At 30.9% G+C, this 22,233-nt stretch overlaps 2 protein-coding genes across 5 annotated transcripts in view; one reads left to right on the top strand and one right to left on the bottom strand.

Annotated features, from left to right (window-relative positions):
• The window catches only part of LOC105433408 (aquaporin homolog protein drip), a 30,044-nt gene extending 20,903 nt beyond the window's left edge, over positions 1-9,141 (bottom strand). The window contains exons 1-3 of one of the 3 annotated variants that reach the window (XM_089083425.1): positions 8,403-9,141; positions 7,025-8,319; positions 5,047-5,170 (exon numbers count right to left, since the gene is read on the bottom strand). In XM_089083425.1, coding sequence (XP_088939551.1) covers positions 5,047-5,170; positions 7,025-7,126 — 226 coding nt within the window. In that variant the 5' untranslated portion in view covers positions 7,127-8,319; positions 8,403-9,141. Of the gene's footprint in view, positions 1-5,046; positions 5,171-7,024 lie in introns of all 3 variants that reach the window. The other 2 variants (XM_089083427.1, XM_089083426.1) reach the window with 2 other exon arrangements.
• Positions 9,142-13,316: 4,175 nt separating this feature from the next.
• LOC105433407 (aquaporin) lies at positions 13,317-22,220 on the top strand. 2 transcript variants are annotated; one of them, XM_011648717.3, is made up of 5 exons: positions 13,317-13,610; positions 17,963-18,220; positions 18,859-19,143; positions 19,499-19,708; positions 20,619-22,220. In XM_011648717.3, exons 2-5 carry the CDS (start codon positions 17,963-17,965, stop codon positions 20,658-20,660), a joined length of 795 nt encoding a protein of 264 aa, XP_011647019.2. In that variant the 5' UTR covers positions 13,317-13,610; the 3' UTR covers positions 20,661-22,220. The 2 variants fall into 2 exon arrangements, with proteins under 2 accessions (XP_011647019.2, XP_011647020.2); XM_011648718.2 differs by having other exon boundaries at positions 13,319-13,610; positions 20,454-22,220.
• Positions 22,221-22,233: the final 13 nt, after the last annotated feature.

Raw genomic sequence — 22,233 nt, 5'->3', positions numbered from 1 at the left:
CTCGCGCACGAGAATAATTACGTCTGTGCAGCCTCTATACGTAATCCCGCGATGAATACTCCACGTGCGTCGCATCGTCGCGTGTGTTGCATCCCGGCATGTCGATCGTAATGGCACTTAATGAGACTAGAGTTTTGCATGATATCAAGAGGACCGGATGTATCGCCGCGGCGCTCGTGAACGTCTTTCATTTGAGCGCGCGAATAAATGCGAATGCAAATTGGCAGATTGGTATAATGAAACGTGTGTAAAAATCTCCCTTTGATTTCTCTTTCAATTCTTCTGGGCTCGATACGGGCGACAATGTGTATTTCGTTGGTTGGGGATGGTTGGGGACGAGAGCTCATTTTATCATATAGTGACACTAAAATGAAATTTAACGAAACATTGAGTCATATATCGTCAATCTGAAGATCGATCGAAGATATAATATGATTCTAATATCACGTTGAAAGCTCATTGAAATTATTGTAAGAATCTGCAAGGTGTGGCCCGAAGAAAAGTAAAAAATGTTATCAATTATCAATTCCACTGGACACATTGCTTATAAAAAATTACAAAATTAAAATTAAAGTTAAATTATTTATATATAAAATTCAAATTATTTATATAAAATAAATTATTTATATAAAATATGTAAATTCAGATATATATTAATCGCCAGAAATTACAAATTTAAATGATCTAAAGAATGCAGATTGATTCCGATAAACTTCGGTTATATTTCTTCCTTGATGTATTTCCGTTTAGAATAATTTATAATTATTTGATTTATTTCGTTATTTATAATACGACAAAAACGAATTATTTAAATGCGGCGACATAGAAAGATTGTGATTGCATTATTTTTCGGAGAAGAAAGATAGAAATCTTCTTGCTAACAAGCTTTTTTGGAAAATAGCAAACAGGTAGTAATTTGTATTGTACATACAGATAATTGTACACGCAAAATTAAGTGAACAATTAGATAGATTCGTCACGATAGTGCGAATAAAGAACGATTATGCGCTTTTCTGGGAAACGGAAAAACGCGCGGAATTATGCAATTCGCAATTCGAGGATAGGAAAATTGCGCCGCTTCAATGCAAAAAGCACATTGTAACGCTTTAATGACATTGACGGATCCCGTATCACGATCGAAGAATTGATCATTGTAGCATCGATCATTGTTAAGATTACATTGATTGCTCTCGGTTTAATTCTTTCATTTTTCACGATGACTTCTAACAATGAGACTTCTAATAAATCATGCGCGCATTAAGATGTGCTGTATAAAGATAATAAAAAAAGATGCATCTCTGGAAAGATCAAGTTTTGAAGCTTCAATTCTTTAAATGCTTTAAAGCTTCTTACAACTCACTTAACTTTAATAAATTTTTTTTATTGTTTTCAATTTGTTTAAAATTCTTAAGAAAAAAATAAATAAGTGTAAGGGCATATTAACCGGATATGTTAGATGTACGATGGCAAGTGTTATGCAACATGTAGGAGCATAAACTGTTCTTTTTCACTTACGCTATGCAGTTATGTCTCGACCAATGGAAAATCTCCACTGAAATTATTATTTATCAATATACCGTATGGAAAAATTTAATTAATCGGCTTCAGGTCGTTGTGCAAATATATCGCGCATATACCGCTTATAAATTATATCTGGCACCATCATCTGTCTGGACGGTCTGATTAATCGCTCTCGCGATTTACTGAGTTGCGAAAGTGTGACATCGGTCAATCTAAAGAAACATCACTCTTGTAAGTAGATCTTTAATTTACATTTAATGAATCAATAAAAAACTTGTAATTTTTATAAGATATTTATTTATTATTTTGGAATTCACTTAAATCTAACTCTATTCAAAGTCACTTAAATCTAATTTGGGATATAGATTTAATGTAATAAAAAAATTGGACAAGAATGAAAAAAAGTCATCTAGAGAGTGACAATAATTTATGTTAAAATTTATGGCAAATTTTAAATTATATTAGAAAGTATAATGCCATAATTTTAAATATATGTATGTTTATATATGTATTAAATTATATAATGTATTAAGTTATATAAATTTATTTTATGTGTGTGTGTATGTGTGTGTGTGTGTGTGTGTGTGTGTGTGTGTGTGTGTGTGTGTGTATGTATGCATAATCAAAATAAATTTATATATCAAAATTTAATACAATTTAAAAATATTAAAACTCACAAAAAAGTTGATGGTTAATTTTTGTTAAAAGAATCCATGAGGTAAATTCCACATATTACAATAAAACTGTATAACAAAAGAATATGTAATAAAAGCTAATGATGAAATACTGATGGAAATTATTGAATGGCAAATAATCGTTTGTGATATCACGATGCAAAACAAAAAGTATCGTGAGAACTCTCGTTCATCAACACTGATATTATCAACACTGATATCATAATTTTTATCATAATTTTTTACAATCGCTCGACTAGCAAAATCCTTTTCAAATTTGCAAAGTCATTTTTATTATCATAATTTAAAAAAATGTTAATAAAATTGATTTATCTTTTAATTCATTTAATTTAAATTAATTCTGATACGCGTTACATGGGATGAGTTTTTACACTTTGGAATACCAGTTAAACAATAAAAGATAATTTTTCATGCGCAAATTCGTAAATAAATGTCACGAAAAATTTTAAATTTTAATTCGCGCTGAGAATTATTACCGAATTCCTCATTTATATCATTGCCTATAAATGTATAAAATTTAATTACATCAGGTTCTCAGAAGACTCGTAAAGATTTTTGCGTAACAAATACGGCTTCACATCTTTAAGTATTATTTTAAGAAAAAAATGTATCTAAGTAAAAATTTTCTGTAACAATTCTGAGTCTTTACAAATAGATCCTGTTAGCGAGTCTAAGAATATTTCTGATCAAATAATTAGTAATGTCTCGAGGCAAGAAGGATAATGACGGAATGACGGATTAGAGCAATATGCTATTAAGGAACACGTTTCTTTTGCGTAAAACGATGAATCGACAGCACGTAAACATCCATTGTTGGATTATCGTGGTGATTATCGAGATCGTCAGGGTGCAATTTCTCGAACGCATAACATTAATAGCTGATGCTAATCGCGCATGCAAAAACCACCGCCGCGAGTTAGTCGCGAACACTGTAATTGTCGACGCATAGAAAATGAGGCACGCCAACGAGAATGCAAAATTTTCCGTTTCGCACAATTTGTCATTTCCGGTCAAGCACGAACGAGCGAAATTCATTTTTTTTTTTCGGAAATTTTGAGAAAAATAAAGTTAAGAAATATACTACTATAATATTTTAAATAAACGTAAATAATTTTGCATAATCATAAAAATATCGATATTCACCGACGATGTTCACAATATACAATAAAGTGTAAAATTTTTAATTAATTTATCACGTATTACGAAAATTTAAGAAAATCAAGAGTAGATAAGAAATAAGAATAAAGAAATAAGAAATAAGAAATAAGAATAAGAAATTATAAATGTAAGAAATTGAAGTTATAAACTGCGCATTAATTTCAAGAAAACAAGCGTCATTTTTTGCTCGATAATTATTGATAATTTGTATTATTTCCGATAATTAGAATGGAACGTAAAATAGAATGTAAAATTCTTTGTTTCGTAACTAGTTGTGCTTGAGGCGTCTTCACCGATGATAAGTTCATCGTAGAAAGAATTTTAAACAAATATAAAGGAAATTAAAGAAATGAAGAAAATTGAAGAAATGAAATTTACGCTATTTTCGTATTTGAGAAGTGCAATAAGCTATAAATGTTTATATGCTATTAGTATTAATATAATGTGATGTAATCTTTACCTACTGTTTAACGTTGATTACAACTTTATAATTGTAAATTAATTGATTAGCTATTTTATTTATTTGAAAAATTTACTTTTGAGAATTAACAATATTAAATTAAATTATTTTAAATAATTTATAAATAGTAAGTGATGTTTTCGCATTCTTTTTATGAATTGCACATAGGTCGCGATCTATCGAAGGCGATTTAAAGCGTTGTAAAATTAAACGTATGTAGCTGATACAACTGTGCTTGGCCTGTCGATAAAATAGGAATTTATTATGAGCAGTAAATAAGCAAATAGACGAAATTATTGCAAAAAATGTTGAAAAATCAGTTTAATAATATTTCATCAATAATTTAGAGTACTTGGAAAAAATGTTTAATTATAACAAATGCTTAATTATAACAGTAAAAGTACCTTGCAAGCGATAAAATCGTAGCTTTTCTTCGCTCTGATAATAACATAACTAAATACGAATATATTTACATTAAAATAAAAAAAAAAAGAATTTCAATACTTTGCTCAACAAATATATCAATTTTAAAAATCTCATTTGTGATATTGTAATTTTATGTGATTTGAAAATTTAGAAAGGAATTAAGATCATAGTAAATTTATATTGCATTTATATTGCATTACATTGTTTGTTATATGTGTAACTCCGGATTTTCCCAAGAGCCGGAGAACTAATAATAATTAAACGGAAAATCGCCTCGTAATCCCTTTCTTGAGACATGACATGCTATTTAATTACATTATAATTGCATAACGATATGCAATGATGCATTCGTGCAAAGATATGAGGTCGGACAGCTATGCAAGATATTTCTGCCGGAAACGCATATCTTTTTCGCATATAGTTGTGCATGCAATTGATTCGAAGAACTTCCGCGGGATTGATAAATGATACGATTTCCTGCAGCAAAAGGACCGCACGAAGCGTATCATACCGTGTCGTAGTTTGACTATTAAATCGGTAGCTCATGCGTGAATTCCTATCAATTTAAAATGAAAAACATAGAATTACGTACGTAAGCGTTTCATTTAATGCAAGATATCGCGATAAGATATAAGAGGTAAAAAAATAAAAGAATAAAAATTTATTACGCTTAAATTTTCACAGAAGTGTTTCAGAAATGCCTTACTCCTTTATGCATTAAAATTTATTTAATTTATATCTTTTTTCTTCTATGTAAAATTAAATATAAAAGTGTGATGGACTCACGTTGATATCGTTCATGATTAAACCCCTTCTCGTCCTCCTTTGGCATTGACAACGTATGACGTTGTATTCGATCATTTTCCGTATATCCTTCCGGGAACACCGTGGAAACATTCATCCCGGGTTTCTGGAATTATAGGATTTAATTATAATTACTAATTCTTGATCCTTGATAGTTCTTAGGTGCGTTTCTCATTATTCATTATTTTTTCGAATATTTCAAACATTATTCATTATCTCATGCGAAAGAATAAGGATAATTATTTCCAATAAAAATTAAAACAAATATGTCTTTAACACAGACCGTTCGAAAAGAATATGTAAATATGTATGTTATATGTCCGTTATACATATGTTTTATTATCTATTAAATGTCATTACCATTTTTTCACTCGTGCGATATGTAAAATTCAAATGATTTTTTCTCATGGCGCGATACGAAATATTGCACAGATATAACTAATGCGTTAATAACGTGAGAAGAAAACAAAAAAATAACAATTAAACAATTAATTTAACTGGCAACCGTGACGATAGAAATTTAAATAAAAAAATGAAATAATGATCTCAACTGTTTCGCGGATCTTTCGCGACCCAACTGCATCCTTTATTGAGGTATCGATCGTATTAAAATAGTTGCTAATTCGTCCTCTAAATTTGACTTCATTAGCGTTTCTTTGTCAATTTTGTCATTGATTGCGAGTAGATTGACAAAGAAGATTGAATAATCTTTCCTAATTGAAATAGAAAATGATAAATTATAATTTTAAAAAATATTTCTCGTTATTATAAATTTTTATTTTACTTTTTTCATTTTTTTTAAATTTATTTATTTTTTTATTTATTTATTATTTTACTTTAATGCTAATATGTATTTTACTGTTTAGTTTTAAAGAGTCACTCATTCAACAAATTAAATATTAATTCATTTTTAAATATTAATTAATACATTTCTTTCTTTACAATTGTTTAACAAAATTATTAAAATAAGATTAACAAAAATAATCAACATAAGAAATAAATATGTAATAATTCTATTGTGTACAAAAACAAACAAAAAATAATAGGAAACTTTTTATCTTCATGATATTGTCCTTACTCCACTTTATTGTTACGAAAATGACTTATTCATATTCGAGTGGCTTTAGAGAGTTCATTAGTTGCTTAGTGAAAACCTGATTAACGTATGTCCTCTAGCGGAGGATGTCTTGTTTCTATCACGAACAATGTGAGAAGTAGAAGACTAAAAATTTGCATAAATGTGTAAATTTTACATAAATTGCAAAAACATTTTTCCTTTCCCTTATTTTATTATTTTTGGCTGTAGACCGATATTAAAAATATATTTTATATATACACACAAATATATCGTAAGAACATATAATTCTAGCAGGATTCGTGCTTTTATTATTGCATTATGATTATCTTGCCCGGATCATCGCGTTCGAAAGCCGGTATTTGAACAAAAGAGCATAACTTATCTTTCGTTTGCAAAAGCTATGAAAATCATGCCCGAGTACGCGGACGCGATAAAAACTGATAACGATAGTCCATATTGAGATATAATGAGCCATATTTACACATTTAACAGTGAAAATTAATTTCAATTCTTATATCTGTATTATCAAAATCATGTCAATCAATGACTTTGTCAAGATTATTTTTAGCGCAAAAATGCACTTAATTGACATACATATTCATATATATGATATCCGCAATCATAATTAAATTATAAAAAATTTTATTTCGAATTCCTTAAATTATATATCTTTAAAAGGTATAAAAAATTTAAATAAATGTTTAATAAATCGTTAAATATTCAATTGGAAAAAATTAAAACACCTGTACATTTTTTTCTATTTCTGTCATCATGTTCAAATTAAATAAATATCAATTAAGGAATTTACACAGCGTGTTCTTACGCGCAGAATCTTTTCTATTGTTCGATTCCTTTTTTGCTTAGAAAAGAGAAAAAACTTACCCCTAAATGTCGATTTAAGCCAAATCTCCTGGCGGTCGAGTTGAAGACCAGGAATTCACGCCACAGGCTCATGTACGTCCTCTTGTCGCCTGGACGCGGCATCCCCAGGCGGCCAAACTTTACGATCCACCAGCCACCACCTGATATCCTCGTCAACCATCCATCCTGCCACAAAACTGATTGAACCGGCGAACTCTCGTCTTAGACACGCCAGAACTACGAAAGCGACGAACGACTACTGAAAGACTCCATCGTGATCCTCGACCATTGCAACCCCGTTGATCCGATGTAATGTTTAGATGGCAAGGGTGGTGGTGGCGACGACGATCAGTACACGTGACGACCTTGGCAGCGACCTCACCAAGTTGCGTGACACGCTGATGTGTGGTGATCGTTCTGCTCGCGATGTTCCCGGTTGCATCGCGTCAGTCTCATTTCCGTGATTCCGACAAATCGCCGATGAAATCGCGTAAAGGATTCTTTTTGAATTCTCAAAGCAAAGGAGCAGTCATACATCACTCATTAAATTAAGAACAATTTATTCCTAACTCTAACGGTATCTTTCTTACGACAGTTCTCTCCTTTTGTATTTTTATTAAATTTTAAATAAATTTTAAATAAACAAATTTTCTTAAAAATAATATAAAAAGTTTTTCATAAAAATAATAATAAATCATTTTCTTTTACTTCTCTGCTTCTTTTCCTCCTCTTCTTCTTTCTTTTTTTCTATTTCTTTGTTTTTTTTTCCTAATTTTCTTTTTTATTAAATAAATAATTCTATTTTTTGCTTCTCTCTTCCTCTATTTTTTCTCTTCTGTTTTTCCCTCTTTTCTCTCGATTTCTTCTTTTCTTTTTTTCTTTTAGCTTTGAGATGAGGTACACTTTAGCACGCTTTTGTAACATTTCTCTTCTTACCGTTTTACGACTTTTGGCCTTTCACACAAAGCAGTATAAACATAGCGAACATTATCAAGGCCAGAGACAAGATTCCGTTAGTAGAATCTTATGGAGGAGATCTTCATCGCGGACTTCCGGTCATCGTCCGCCTATTACTTTCACAGTTTATTTAGATTTTGTCTACAATATTCGCTTTTCTTGATTTTCACGATGTTAACAATTTTACAATTTTGCTATTCTTGAACAAGATCAAAAATTGTTTTAATTCTTCATTAATTAACACATTCCTTTAAATTATATTTCTTTAAATCACATTCCTTTAATTAATTTAATTCATTTCCACGCAAAATTACATCATCTCTTCTTCAAAACTGCTCGTTTCGTCTCAATCTTTTAAACTGCAAAAATAACTATTATATAATAATAAATTGATTTTTAAGAAATTTTAGAGAAATAACGATGCCTTCGTCAAATATCTTACGATTAGTCGTGACTTTATCAAAATTTGCAATTAAGGCCAGCCGTCGGAATCGTTGTCGAGAGTTACTTGTTATTTTAAGTGTCTCGATTCCCGCACAGTCCTCCTGGCCGTTCTATTTCACAGCTGTTAACTGGCATTATGGCGATGGTGAGTTCGCGTGCAGATAAAACGGCGACAATTAGCATACGTGAGGTCAGCCGATGGACGCGATGAACACGGGGTACGTCATAGCCGCGGTTTCTTGCACCCGTAACGATCGGTTTGCGACGCGCCGCAGGAAAGCTCGCGGAAGTCGCATAATTGCATATGTCAATCTGTGAAAAATGCGACGTGTTAACACTTTTAGGGAAAACAAATTTTCATCATCAAAGAGATCCGAATCTCAATCCCGAGTGCTCTCCCGGACCTAAGAATCAGATCCGTCCATTTAGTATCTTCGAGCGTTATAATGAAAAATATGCCAATTCGTTTGAGAGGCAAGGCTCTCTTTGTCGTTAATTGGAGAATTTATTTTTGGAGTTATCTACGGCTTCTCATGTTGCGGCAATCGGGAGATATAATAATGCGGGTCGATCATTCGATCTCACGCGCGTCTATTCCTTTGAAATGAAACGAGGATTGATACGCGTTCGAATACGCCTGGTTTTCTTCGAGCTGCCTCCTTAAAATCTGACATGAAGCAGCGCCTTGTGAAATTGTTTTGAACCACGTAAGTCTGCGTCTGCATCCGAAATCCGTCTAAATCAGACAGTGCGATTTAATGAAATCGCAAAATTTACAAAGCAGATAAGACGGAAAAGTCAACGAAAAATTGAAATGAATTAAATGAAATCAAATAATAATTATTATTAGTAAAATGAAAAGTATGTAAAACACTCAGTATGTAAATATAATATAATATAATTATAAATAATATAATTATGTCTTATCATGCGGTATTTGTAGATGACATATCGCGGTGACGTCCGGATCTCGATTCCTTGCAAGGAAACATTGATCGTGGACTTATTATTATCCTGATCAAGACGACTTTTTCAGACGAATCGATTTAGAGTGACGAGATCAAACATATATGGAGATGAAAAAAGAATTGCTCGACCACGCGCGAGGTCCATTGATGACAAGATTATGTATAAGACAATTGTCAACAAGAGAATAATGCGTAATAAAGATCCATATACTGTTTAATCATGTTTTTTAAACATCGCAACGTCTCAGTCCTGCCCATAATATCATTTATGATATTAATATTTAATTCTTTTATTATCAATAATATCATAACATATTAAAATTAATTTCTAATTTTTATATTATTATGAGTGTCGATATCTAATTTTTATGATGTTAATCCTAATTTCGTACATTGTTTTCTAATGTTATCAAGATTAAACTATCTTTCGTATACGTTTAAATGTTTAATGTTATTGTAAAGAATATTTAATGCAAATTTTGTTACAAAATTTGCTAATATATGAATACGTGCTTCGTGCGTATTCTTAGTTTGCAGGAAGACAAAACGATGAGGTAGTTGACGTGTGGTCATGTGAAAAGAGCAATAATGACTCGGCGATGACGATGATGATCCTGTCGTACCGCTTCGCAGAATGTGCTCGGAAAACGCGAGATGATTCATCGACTTTTGACGGACAAATCAGGATCGTCTCTATGTCATCGAACCCGCGTTATCATCTCATATCTTCCTATTTGATTGTACGTCTCAAATATACCGTTTGATAACGAGCCAATTTATTTTTTCAATGAGACCATCCATAGACCTTATTTTACGGAATTAACACGAATAAAATTATTAAATTTACCTCTTTAAATTTTTTATCAAATTTCTCAAAAACTCCTTAAAAAGTTCACTTCCTTTCATATCTCTTTAATATTTTTGTTTCATAAAAAATACAATTTCGTATTCTTCATTCTAGTGTCTCTAACAAAATTCTTATTTAACAAATATTTAATATTGGAAGATTGATTAATTAATTATTTTAAGTATTACAACACCTTTAACACTTAAAATAAATAATTTCCAACATTATACTTATATTATTACTAGTAATAATTACAATTAGTATAAATTAGATTTTTGTGGGGATATCCTATTTTCTCTTGCTGCTCTCTCTATTTGTGCGATCCTTCTTGCGGTGTGTGCGTTAAATGTACAATAAATAAGCACACTTGCACTCTGAGCTGTATAAACCTTGATTCAGCGCCCAGATGACAACGTGGCCAAGAGCTCAGCTGCTCGGCAATGAAAACGGTATTCTAACAATACGACTTCTCCTACGCGACATACGCACCGTCGTGTTTGCATTATGCAGTCCCGAACATGTTGTTACTCGATATTGTACAATCGCTCTTTCCCTCTCTCTCTCTTTTTAACAACCGATACAATTATAGTTCGGCTCTAGACAAAATACGTAATTCGAAGGAATGCTTTGTTCAAAACAACGCCACAGTTTAATTCCTCCAATGGTTAATTGGTTGATTGATGGTACGCATCGCTAAAACAATGACGAATAAAACGTTTTATTACATTCGCATCATAGTCGTGGTTGAATCTCGTCTCGTTCATCATGTAAACATGTTACAAGCCGATTTTTTTTAATATCCTACAAGTACGTGCATATTTAATTTTTTTAATTTTTATTTTTCGTAATTCGCGTCCAAAAATCATCTGGAGGATAAAATGTCAAAAAGAAAATCGTAGATAATTTCTGAAAAAATTTTACAGGTATAAACCTGTTTCAGGTATTTAAATTTTACGAATACAATGTGTACCAACCAGGAAATTCGTATAGATCACCGCATCAGTAATTTCATCAATAGTTTCACGTTTCTATCACAGCATGCATTTATTCGAACACGTGCGAGATTTATCAATGGCTGTAAGGCTGATTGTGCGGGATAAATTGCGTTTCGGATTACACAAATCGATCGAATAGCTACTTAACATTTTTTTACATCGCATTTTCCACCGCCTCCACGTTTCCTGAATGTCGATTTATTTGTGCATCGATTGTCTCGATAATACTTGCCTTACTCATGTGATTAACGAGACAAAAGAGGAACGCGCTGCGTAAGATGATAAACTCGATACTTCAAGAATACTGATGTTCAACGTGAGAAATCTTTATATTTACTTGAGATGTTTTTTTCCGTGTATTTTTTCGTTTCATATTTTATGCAAAGGGTGTTGAAAATAAACTTAGATCCAATGAGAGAAGAGAGTTTAAAAGAAAAATGAAATGATAAAAATAGATATTAAAGATATTGCAAAAATAATGCAATGAAAATATAAACAAAATATAAATAAGTTAAGTAAAAGGTATAATTAAAATGAGAAGAAAATAAAAATAATGAAATTATAATGAAATTATAAAATGTAATACAGTGGCATTGTTATTTTTAAGCAGATCAACTGAGAGAAGTCTCGCAACTGAGAAATATTAATCCGAATTAAAATCAAATCAAAATAGTATGGAAAAGTGTGATTGAAGCTAATGAAAAGAATTAAATTGTACAGTTTAATCGTAGGTTAAGGCCAGAATGAATTCATTCGGAGTAATCGTCGTCGTGGTTGGATGATTCCCCTTCGTTATGCATCGCGTGCACTGCAAAGAAGTACCGTTGAAACCGTACTTTCCTTTTCCTATCGGGAAAACGCCATTTCCGATTGCACGTCTCAGGAAAGGTACGATCGAAAGAATACCGAAGGCAAAAAGCCATTTGCCGCGATGCAAAAACTGCACTGTCGTTCTGTATCTTTTTATTGGATCTTTGCATTGGAAATTATTTCGATAGGATATCTATAAATATCTTTACACTGATATCTTTGTATTTTATCCGTGTGAATGTAAAAGTGTCATGCCGCATTAAAATATTATATGGTACTTCGGAATCTTTTTTTGTCGGTTCATTCTTTTCTCGAGTATTTCAGGCGATGTCGTTGTTCGGCGTCTCAAACGAGTTTTGCAACCTTTCCTTTCCAACTTCCTAAAACGTTCGCGTTTCACAGCCAACGTGAAGAAGATTGCGCCAAGAGGCCAAGAGATGAATCGAAAACAATCCTGGAGGAATAAGCTCTTTTAACTAAACAATCTAGAGATCGAGGAATTTTGTATTAATTTCGATAAATTTGTTTGTTTGTTTGTTTCCATCTAAGATACACTTTTTGAACGATAGAGATAAGTTTTTCAATTAAAATTTGATTGTTTTATATTACGATTTGTTGTCCATTTGATTTAATAAGATCAAAGTCTTCAATCAACAATTTTCTCAATGTTGTAAAATTATAACAAAATACAATTTTTTTTTTGTCAATAAGCATTTCATTCAATGCCATCATTTTACTAAAAGAGTTTCATTTCTCTTATTAATTGCAGAAATAATTTTCAGATTATTTCTATAAATCAATTTTTGAATGTATTTGATTGAATGTAATTGATTGAATGTATTTCTATAAATCAATTTTTGAATGTATTTCTAATGGCATCGTTTACGCAAAATGGATTTTATTTAAATATAAATTCAAGTTCTCTTACAAACTTTTTTTTACAAATTCTCGAAATCCGAGATCTCTCTTAAGCCGCAGGTTTCTCAACACATTACATTTACATTTTCACGCTTGAATCATTCTTTCAAAAGAATTTTTTTTCTCCCGTATGAAATTTATCTTTGAGTCAAGATCATCAACCGCATCTTTATCGGCGACGCGTTTGCGGAAGTAAGCCATCCTCGCGCGGAGAGACTTTTTACTTATCAAAACGGTCTGTACACGTACACGTACGCGTTTCACACGTGGACTCGTCCACGTTGCTTGTGCTCGCGCACTCGTCGCTTTTAACCGTGATATCCCTACTACTTTGCTGTTCGCCAGCCAGCCGGTAGAATTACTAGAACGGATACCTATCTACGTGAGGCCCGATCGGCCCGAGAACTCAGCCCGCGACAGTTGTCGCTCGGTCGCTCTCAAGGAGTTATCTTGACTTCGTCGCGAGCCGGTTCTCCATTCGGGGGATTTCTAAAAAGGATTCTCAAAGGACCCGAAAGGAAGATATATCAAAAAAATTTGAGCAATTCTCGAAGAAATTGACTGAGAGACGTTTAACGCGCTCCCGAGTCAAGGGATTCGCGAGAAGCTGTCCAGAAGGACCAGAAAGAATTTCTCTCAGTTAGTCGGACTAGTTACGAAATTTCGAGGTGAGTCGAGGTTTATTTATAATTTTTATTTAATTTTACTTAGAATGTGCGAACTGTTTCAATCTTTGTCATCATCATGTTCATATTTATAATCTGTTTTATTAATTTTATTTTATAATGTATTTTTCTATTTAGATGAAAAGTAAGTTTTTAGTAAACATAACAAAAAAGAATATTAAAAGGTATATGATTGTTAAAATTAAAAATTTATCAGATGCCAAAGTTAGTTTTATCTCAGATATATATATATAAGACGGGGTAAAATCTTACCGGGCAAGCTTTGGTACAAATGATAACAAACATGTAAGAGTAGTTTCGCGTTGGAGTAACATGTCTAGAATCGTAATTTCAATCTGCTGAAACGCAAATCTCGCTACGTAAGACACAGAACGAAACATTTGTGATTTGAATCAAACTAGCATTTAAAGTTAAATGCGAGGTACGTATGCGAATCGTGGACGCGTTCTCTAGTAAATACGTGACGTTCATACGAACGTTTTAGCTATTTTCGCTATTTTATCGCGTGCTGTTTTTCACAAAAGTCACGCGCTTTGTGTTTTGCCATCGTTCCTGATATCTCCTCCATCGATGGATATACGTCATGATATTCGACATTTAAGACATTTAAGAATAATCTTGAAAGAAAGAATTATCAATTGATACTATTAGAAAAAAATTATTAATTGTTATCCCTACGTAAATTATGGTATTATTCTTTGCAAAGTTTTGTTAAACAGATAATAAATTATTCACTTAATCAATCGCACTATTTCTGTGCAAATTAAGATACTTATAAATTAATCAAAGACAATTTTAAAGTTCATAAATTATTGGATTTAATAAGGGATTAAATTATAATCTAAATAGAACTAAAAATTAATTATGAATATAGGAAACTAAATATATAGACTTGATGAGAGATTAAATTTAAATTTGACCAGGGATGCATTAAAATTAATATATTTGAATTTTAATTAAAATTTTATTTCCAAAAAATCTTAGAGTTATCTTAGTTTAAGATAAAATTAAATTGATTCAATTTAAACTAAATTAAGCTTTCACCGATCGACGATGAGACGAAAAGGCTATTCGTTTCGGCCTAAAGTGGAACGAGTGAATCGCCAGTCGGACATGGCCGATCGACGATCGATCCTTTAAAGGGATCGAAAAGAAGCCGTATAATAACGTCCACCGGAGAAAGAGGACGGGAAAATAAGATGAATAGAGAAGAAAAATCCTGAGAGACTATATAAGGATAACGATCTCTCTAACGATCGACGATAAATCGCTGGGGATCTAACGGATGATTTATGCTTCCAAATCGACCGGTCTTCGCTTTCGCGGAACGATCGATGGCAGCTGCAGAAAAACGAATCTAAAGAGGATTGTTGAATGAGATAAAACGGGGGGAATTTTATTGCCGCCAGGTGGAACATGATATCGATAATCGTACCGCGAAGGACAGCCTTTTTTCGCTGTCAAATGTAGCGAAGCATGCGAAAAGGAAACTAGACGGAATAGGAGAATAGCAAAAACTTATGACAAAAAGATCGAGGGAACGAGAGCACAAAAGACCGGAAACTTTCGAGGTTTCGCTGTCTGTATAGTACATTTATATTGTACCGATTTATTAACCGATTGTTAAAGCAATCATTTGATCGTTGACAGATGATTAATTTAACTGAGGCTGAGATTTTTCCTGTAAGAAAAAAATAAAATCTGAATATTTTTTCGTGACTTTGAAAACAATCGAAGGATAAAACGTATGATTCGAATGATTTTTAAATAATTATAATCACATTGTAATCGAGCAGAATATTGTAACTCAAATTAAAAGGTCATATAAAGATATTTAAAGGAGTATTAAAATTATATATTTTTAAATAAAATTACTATGTTACAGGTTAAATAATATATTAAATAATACAGTAAATAGGAACAAAAATTATAAAATAATATCATGTGAATTAAATAAACAAAAGCAAGAACTAATAAAAACTTTTGAAGCTAGGCAGCGTCTTATAAAATATTACGAAAAAGTTTGTCAGTGATGGTTTCTCGAAGAGATTTGCGTTTCTGTAAAGTTGCCATAACATTTCAGCAGAGAATTACTAACGCAAATAATAAATAATTGCTCAATCTGTTAACGCGCAATTGATCGAAACAGCGTGGATTCTCGGTCGCAATTCAAACTTGCAGGAAATATGCATTTATGAAATTGTAATCTCATTGATTGGATAATAACAGGATAAATGGAATGGGAGATAAATATATAAAATAAAGATTCGACTAAAATTTCTCATAATTTCCTGACACTGCGGTCTATATTAACGTGCGAATGTTATGGCGCTTTTACAAAGCGGTGAAATTACCGGTCAAGCGGAATTCACTAATTCAGCTAATAATGCCATGCAAACAAAATAAAAAAAATAGTAATGAAAGTCACACGATATTTTAGAAAATGTGATAAAGAGCTGTGTACAAGACGCTCGAAAATTTTGATTCAAAAAGAATAGATTCAAGGTCTACCGAAGAATTTATTTTTAAAATATCAAATTCTACGAAATGTATTCTGTACAAAAAAAATAGCAATTTTTATTTTCTGAGCGCGTATTAATTATTTTAATTATTAATGTAAAAAAATTTAATTAAATTATAGAATTAAAATGAATAAAATTAATAAAATTAATAAAGTAGCACTTTTATATAAAAGTACTACTTAGATTTAAATATTATAAAATATTAATTATTCTAATGATAATTTCTTAGCATCTGTGATCTCACATTTGCGAAAATGGAGGTCGATATTGGGCGTGCAGCTCGTATAAATGCATGAATAAATAAATACAGTTCCTTTATATATACAGTTCCTTTTGGATCTACGGAACCTCGTAACGGTACAATTTAGCAAATCGACCACATAGCGACAAATAGTTTTATGACATAGTCGAGCGGACGCGAAGGAGGAACAATCTCGGCATGTGACATCATCTGTAAGATCGGATCATCTCGGCTCACAACTTTAGTAATGACGCCTATGTAATTGCGTAATCCGTTTGCCAGATGGCATTTTTGGAAGGGAAGTCAGCGTTGTCCTTGACAACGATTTATTGCTCGCAATATTAATTGAGGAAAGAAATCGCATGATAAACAAAAAACAGTGATAAATTATATAAAGAATATAAGAAATTATATTTCTGAAGGAAAGGAGGTAAAAGATTACAGTTAAGAAAATAAATTGACTGAGAGTGTATAAAAAAATATATAATAAAATTAAATATTATATGATATATGAAAACATATTATGAAAACATTTTTTTCAATTAATTATCAAGAGATGGAATAATTATTATTTTTCTATTATTCTAGATACATCAATAATTATATAATTATATAAATCATTTTATTTAATCGAAATTTTATCGTAATTAAAAATTAATTCACTTATCTTATTCATTTAAGAAGAGAAAGTGAATTATATGTCTGAAGTAAAAATAATGTGTTAGGTATTATATAATATATGCTAAACAATTTTTATTTTTTTTTATGAAAACACAAAATTGATGACAATAGTTTTTTCAGTTTTACGATCTTATTTTTCTTAAAGAAGCCACTAGTCTTTTTAAAACTGTAATTATAAGTAGAATCATAATATAAGTATTTTAAACGTTTAAACTTTTCATTTCAATTAAAAAAGAAAAGATCTGATTGTAATTAAACCGCGTAGGTGACAATCAAACGAGCTTTAACGCAATTAAGTAATTCTAGCCGACCGTTCGAGGCGAGGATGTAACTATTTGCATACGTAATGCAGCTTGTCGAAGTTTTCATTGTGGTCGCACTCGTAAACGTCGCGTCCTCGATCTAGATCCACCAAACGAAATCGCTAAAGACTGCTAAAGAAGAGTGTTACAGTTTGAAGAGGAAGTTCATTCTATTTCAAATATGCTTTAAGTCATTCATAAAGATTTCGAATTAAATGTGTTTCATCTCTCGAAAAAATTTCTTTACTATTTTCTTTGGAAAAAAGTATTTAAATGACAACCCTTAGAAATTTCACACATCTATATTTTAAAATCTCAATAGATAATTATGCTTTCTTATGGTGCGATATAAGGAAATCATATTATGGATTGATTTCATAATTCTGTAATATCAACCTACCACTTTTTTTTCTACCCTAAACTAACTTCTAACGCTAAAACTATTTTAAAATGTTTTTCGTCGTTTTAATAATAATATTTTTATTCTTTACTTATATTATATTCTTTTCTTATATTATATACTTTTCCTTCTCCTCGTTAATTTTATTTTTCTTTTTATTTACTTTCTGTGTATGTATTTTCGCGCAGATGGTAAACCTAAAAAGCGCCCTAGGCGCTGACGAGCTCACCAACAAGAAGGCCGCTCTCCCTCGCGCCCTTCTGGCGGAATTACTCGGCACTTTGCTACTCAATTTCTTCGGCTGTGGTTCTGTAGCAACCGGTAATGTCATCGCCATAAGCCTGGCTTTCGGTCTTGCAGTGGCAGTTATAATTCAAGGGATAGGTCATGTTTCTGGAGGTCACATCAATCCGGCGGTCACATTTGGTCTCATCGTCATCGGCAAGGTAAAAATACGTATTAAATAATAATTTAGTCGTTTCTAGTTCCTAATTTTAAACTTGAAAAGTACTCAAAGAAAAATAACTTCATTACAGTATTTTGAAAAACTCTTGAGGTAAGCTACGAGAATACTTAATAAAAAATGGGGGTTTCCATTTTAAAAAATCGATCTTTTGGAACAACTTCTACCTAAAACATTTTTCTCAAAAATGCTTTGTTTTCGAGATATTCGACCGTTTTCACAATTTTGGCACACTCTGTATATATATATATATATATATATATATATATATATATATATATATATATTATGTGTAAACTGAGACTCGCCTTTATTCTACGAATGAAACCTATCCTAGAATTTGATATCTTGTGATGAAAATCGATCATCTTCATGTCTACAAGAAATGAATCTATTGGATATGATCAAAATAGACGATTATTAATATTGAAATTAATTAAAATCAGACGTTATTAACAATTAATTTTAACGACATTACTATATAAGATAATGAAAAAAATTTTTATTTTTGAAAATAAATTCACTGCTGCTGAATTAATTATGAAATATTCTATTCTTTTTTGTTTCCTGGTATGTTTTATCGGCAGTTTTTCTTAATAAAATATAAGGTACTTTTCACAGGTACCGATTATCAGGGGTATTCTGTATGTCGTGGCACAATGCGTCGGTGCCATCGCAGGTTCAGCGATTTTAAGGGCCCTTTCACCTGACACAATGGAAAATTTCCTGGGCGTGGTGAAGCTCTCCACTGGGACCACTCCGGTGCAAGGACTCGGCATAGAGTTCTTCCTCGCGTTGGTCCTGGTGCTGGTGGTTTGTGGAGCGTGCGACGCCGCTAAACCAGACAGTAAAGGCATTGCACCGCTCATAATCGGTCTGTCGGTCAGTGTCAGCCATATTGTCGGCGTAAGTATTCCTATTAAATTCCTATGCATTTAAAATTATATTATAGAATTAAATGAATTTAATTAAGTAAATCTGACATTTGCAAACGTACTATAATTTTGACATTTATCTCAAAATATTTTTGTCGAATTAATTAGTTTTAATTATTCCAGCTAATTTAATCTAATTTAATTATTGCCATTAAATTTCGTTTCTCCAAAATTACACTTAAAAGTTTTTAAAAATGGTTTCAAGATTAATCTTTTATTTTTGCAATTGCTTAAAAAGATACGAAATATTATAAAAATTTAAGAATTGATTCCATCTTTTGTTTTCGTAGTTACTTAACGTCTTTGTAATAATTTTTAATGATCAGGTGCCGCGAACGGGTGCCGGAATGAATCCTGCGCGTTCGCTGGGCAGCGCCGTGGTGATGGGCGTTTTTGATCATCACTGGGTATATTGGGTAGGTCCGATTATAGGTGGTATCGCCGGTGCACTCATTTACGTGCACGCGATCGGACCTGCCAAAGAACCGGAAGTACCTGCTAGGACTTACGCTTCCGTCGCCACCGAGGAAAAGGAGGTATATTATACAACCAGAATGTGAGATTCACTTGACTTTCAGACACGAATAAAAAAGTCCTGTTATCGAGGTTTTGCAATCAAGTCAAATATTTTTAATTAATAATTTTCTTAATAAATAAATAAAATATTAAATATTTATTACGCACTTTTAATTTCTATTTTGCATCAGTGTCTGAAGGTGACTTGAAAATATAGTCTCTAAATACAATGTAAGTCTGGCATCTTCCTATTAACAAACAAATTTAATCCGCATGAAAGTCACTGCTCTAAAATATATGCATTAACTTTCTACTTATGAATGATATTATTTGCTAGAGTTTCAGTACTATTTTTTGGCGATGGAACTTTATTTCGGGAGCATGCGCCTTCACTTATTTGATCCTTATGAAACAAAGAATATATTTAATTAAGAAATCAGTTCGTGCATGATAATAAAATGCATTCCTACTTTTCAAAAAATAAATAAAACAAAATTTTTGGGAGGAAAAAGAAAATCTCGTTTAAAGTAATTTTTTTATATCCGCAATAGTAAAAAAAAAGAATCAAAAGAAAAAAACAATCATTTAGAAATTTTTCAAAGTGGCGGAAAAAACATTTATCTTTAAATAAATTTTTCTATTATAATTATTCCGCACGCTTTCTTTATTTTTTATAAGTTTCGCAATTGTTTCGTGTTGAAAATCTAAGTACATTCTTTCTCACGGGATAAGATTTTCTAAGTCAAGGATCTCTCTATCCCACAGAGGTTCGAGTACATTGACAGTGGACGTGGCGGACTTTAAGATACGAAGATGCCCAGACGTACAAGAGTGATCTAACAATTTGCCAATAGAATAGAACACTTCTGCATTAAAAGATAAAAATAAAATAGAAAAGAGCGAGCAAATAAAAACATCCTTGTTTTGCAGCTCCAGAATCTTACTGGCAGAAAAACCATCAGTCCTGCTTGATGCTTTAACCGACTCTAAACTGTCTTCTGCCAATTCGCCAATCATCTTTATACCAATAATACGAACTATCGAAGGATTTTTACATAAAAAGTACTGTGCGCATATTTCAAAATTGAAGTTTATAAAACTGCATCATTTTCTGAAGGTTTTAGAAAAACATAGTCATGATGTCGGTTTCTATTGATTGTTGAAAATGCGGATGATCTACTGGTGCAATCGTTTATATTACAATTCAAAATAAAAATTCAAAATAAAAATTAATTTACATATAAAATCCAAGTAGCAATTTTCAAAAGTTTAATAACTTAAAAATGCCTTTGACCAAATAATTAAAAAAAAAAATAATATGGATGTAGTCAAAGATTTTTTTTAATTTCACAAAGAATTTTTTGTTTTCATAATTTTATATTAATTCACAATATTTTATACTTTTAAAAATTTAGTTATATATTTCATAATTTAATTATAGATTGCCTTATAATCGTAAATGGAAATGATATACACATAAATATGACTAAGCCAAAGAGATTTTTCACAAAATATTTCATGTTGCCGACATATCATGCCACTGGACAATATACATAATTATTTATTGTATAGAATGCACTTTAACATCTATAACATCTTTGATAAATAATTCAGCATTTTTCCCTAAATTTCTAGCATTTCTATTAATAATAACTAAAAAATTACAATTCATTTAAATATTATACGTGGAATAATTATATATTTTGACTTTATATAATTTTCTAGTATTTAACTACGATGTGTAATTACACTTCAGCGAATGTGTATGTTAATTGATAACAAACGTCCGAAAATTTCTAATATTTTTATAAATTTTGTTTGAAATATTATTTATTTTATATATATATATATATATGTATGTGTGTGTGAAAAAATCTCCAAAAATTTTAATTAATATTCAATTTCTAGTAATTTATCCTTAATTATTAATTAAGATTAATCAAATGTTACAATACATCTCAATTAATCATTTTTGATAAATAATATATGAAGTAAAAAAATATTTAATCAGAATCAGATTGTCCACATTTCTTTTCATAAAATATTACTTCTTTATAAGCTTATTTTTTATAAAATATTTATTATTTAATTATTTGTCTTATTAATTTATATATTTGTGCGCGACTTTTCGATTATTTCACGATTGTAATACAAATTTTGCGAACATGCATGTAAAACTAATTTTCTTTCAACATTTTCTATCCATTTATCATAGATACTCTCCTTTTCGATACATTTATAAAATATGCATGAAAAATTTTTTTTATTAAAAAATTTACAAATATTTAATCACTAATCTTGTAAAAGCATATCATAAAAACCTTAATGTTCAAGCATAATCATGACTTTTGATTTATCATATATTTCATATACTGACAACAAAAATATGCATTTCCTTCATATAAAGATATTGTAGAACACAATATTTATTATATTAATAATATTCATTAAAGAATACATATATATTATTATAAATATGAGCGTTATCTGTAATATTGTGTACGGAATAAAATATCTAAATTTTTATACAAATCTTGTCGATTAT

The sequence above is a fragment of the Pogonomyrmex barbatus genome, unplaced genomic scaffold, assembly GCF_055798465.1.
Source record: "Pogonomyrmex barbatus isolate J1 unplaced genomic scaffold, ASM5579846v1 scaffold7, whole genome shotgun sequence".
Lineage (NCBI taxonomy): Eukaryota > Metazoa > Arthropoda > Insecta > Hymenoptera > Formicidae > Pogonomyrmex > Pogonomyrmex barbatus.
The sequence above is the reverse complement of the archived record's forward strand: the minus strand, read 5'-3'. Positions and strand labels throughout refer to the sequence as shown.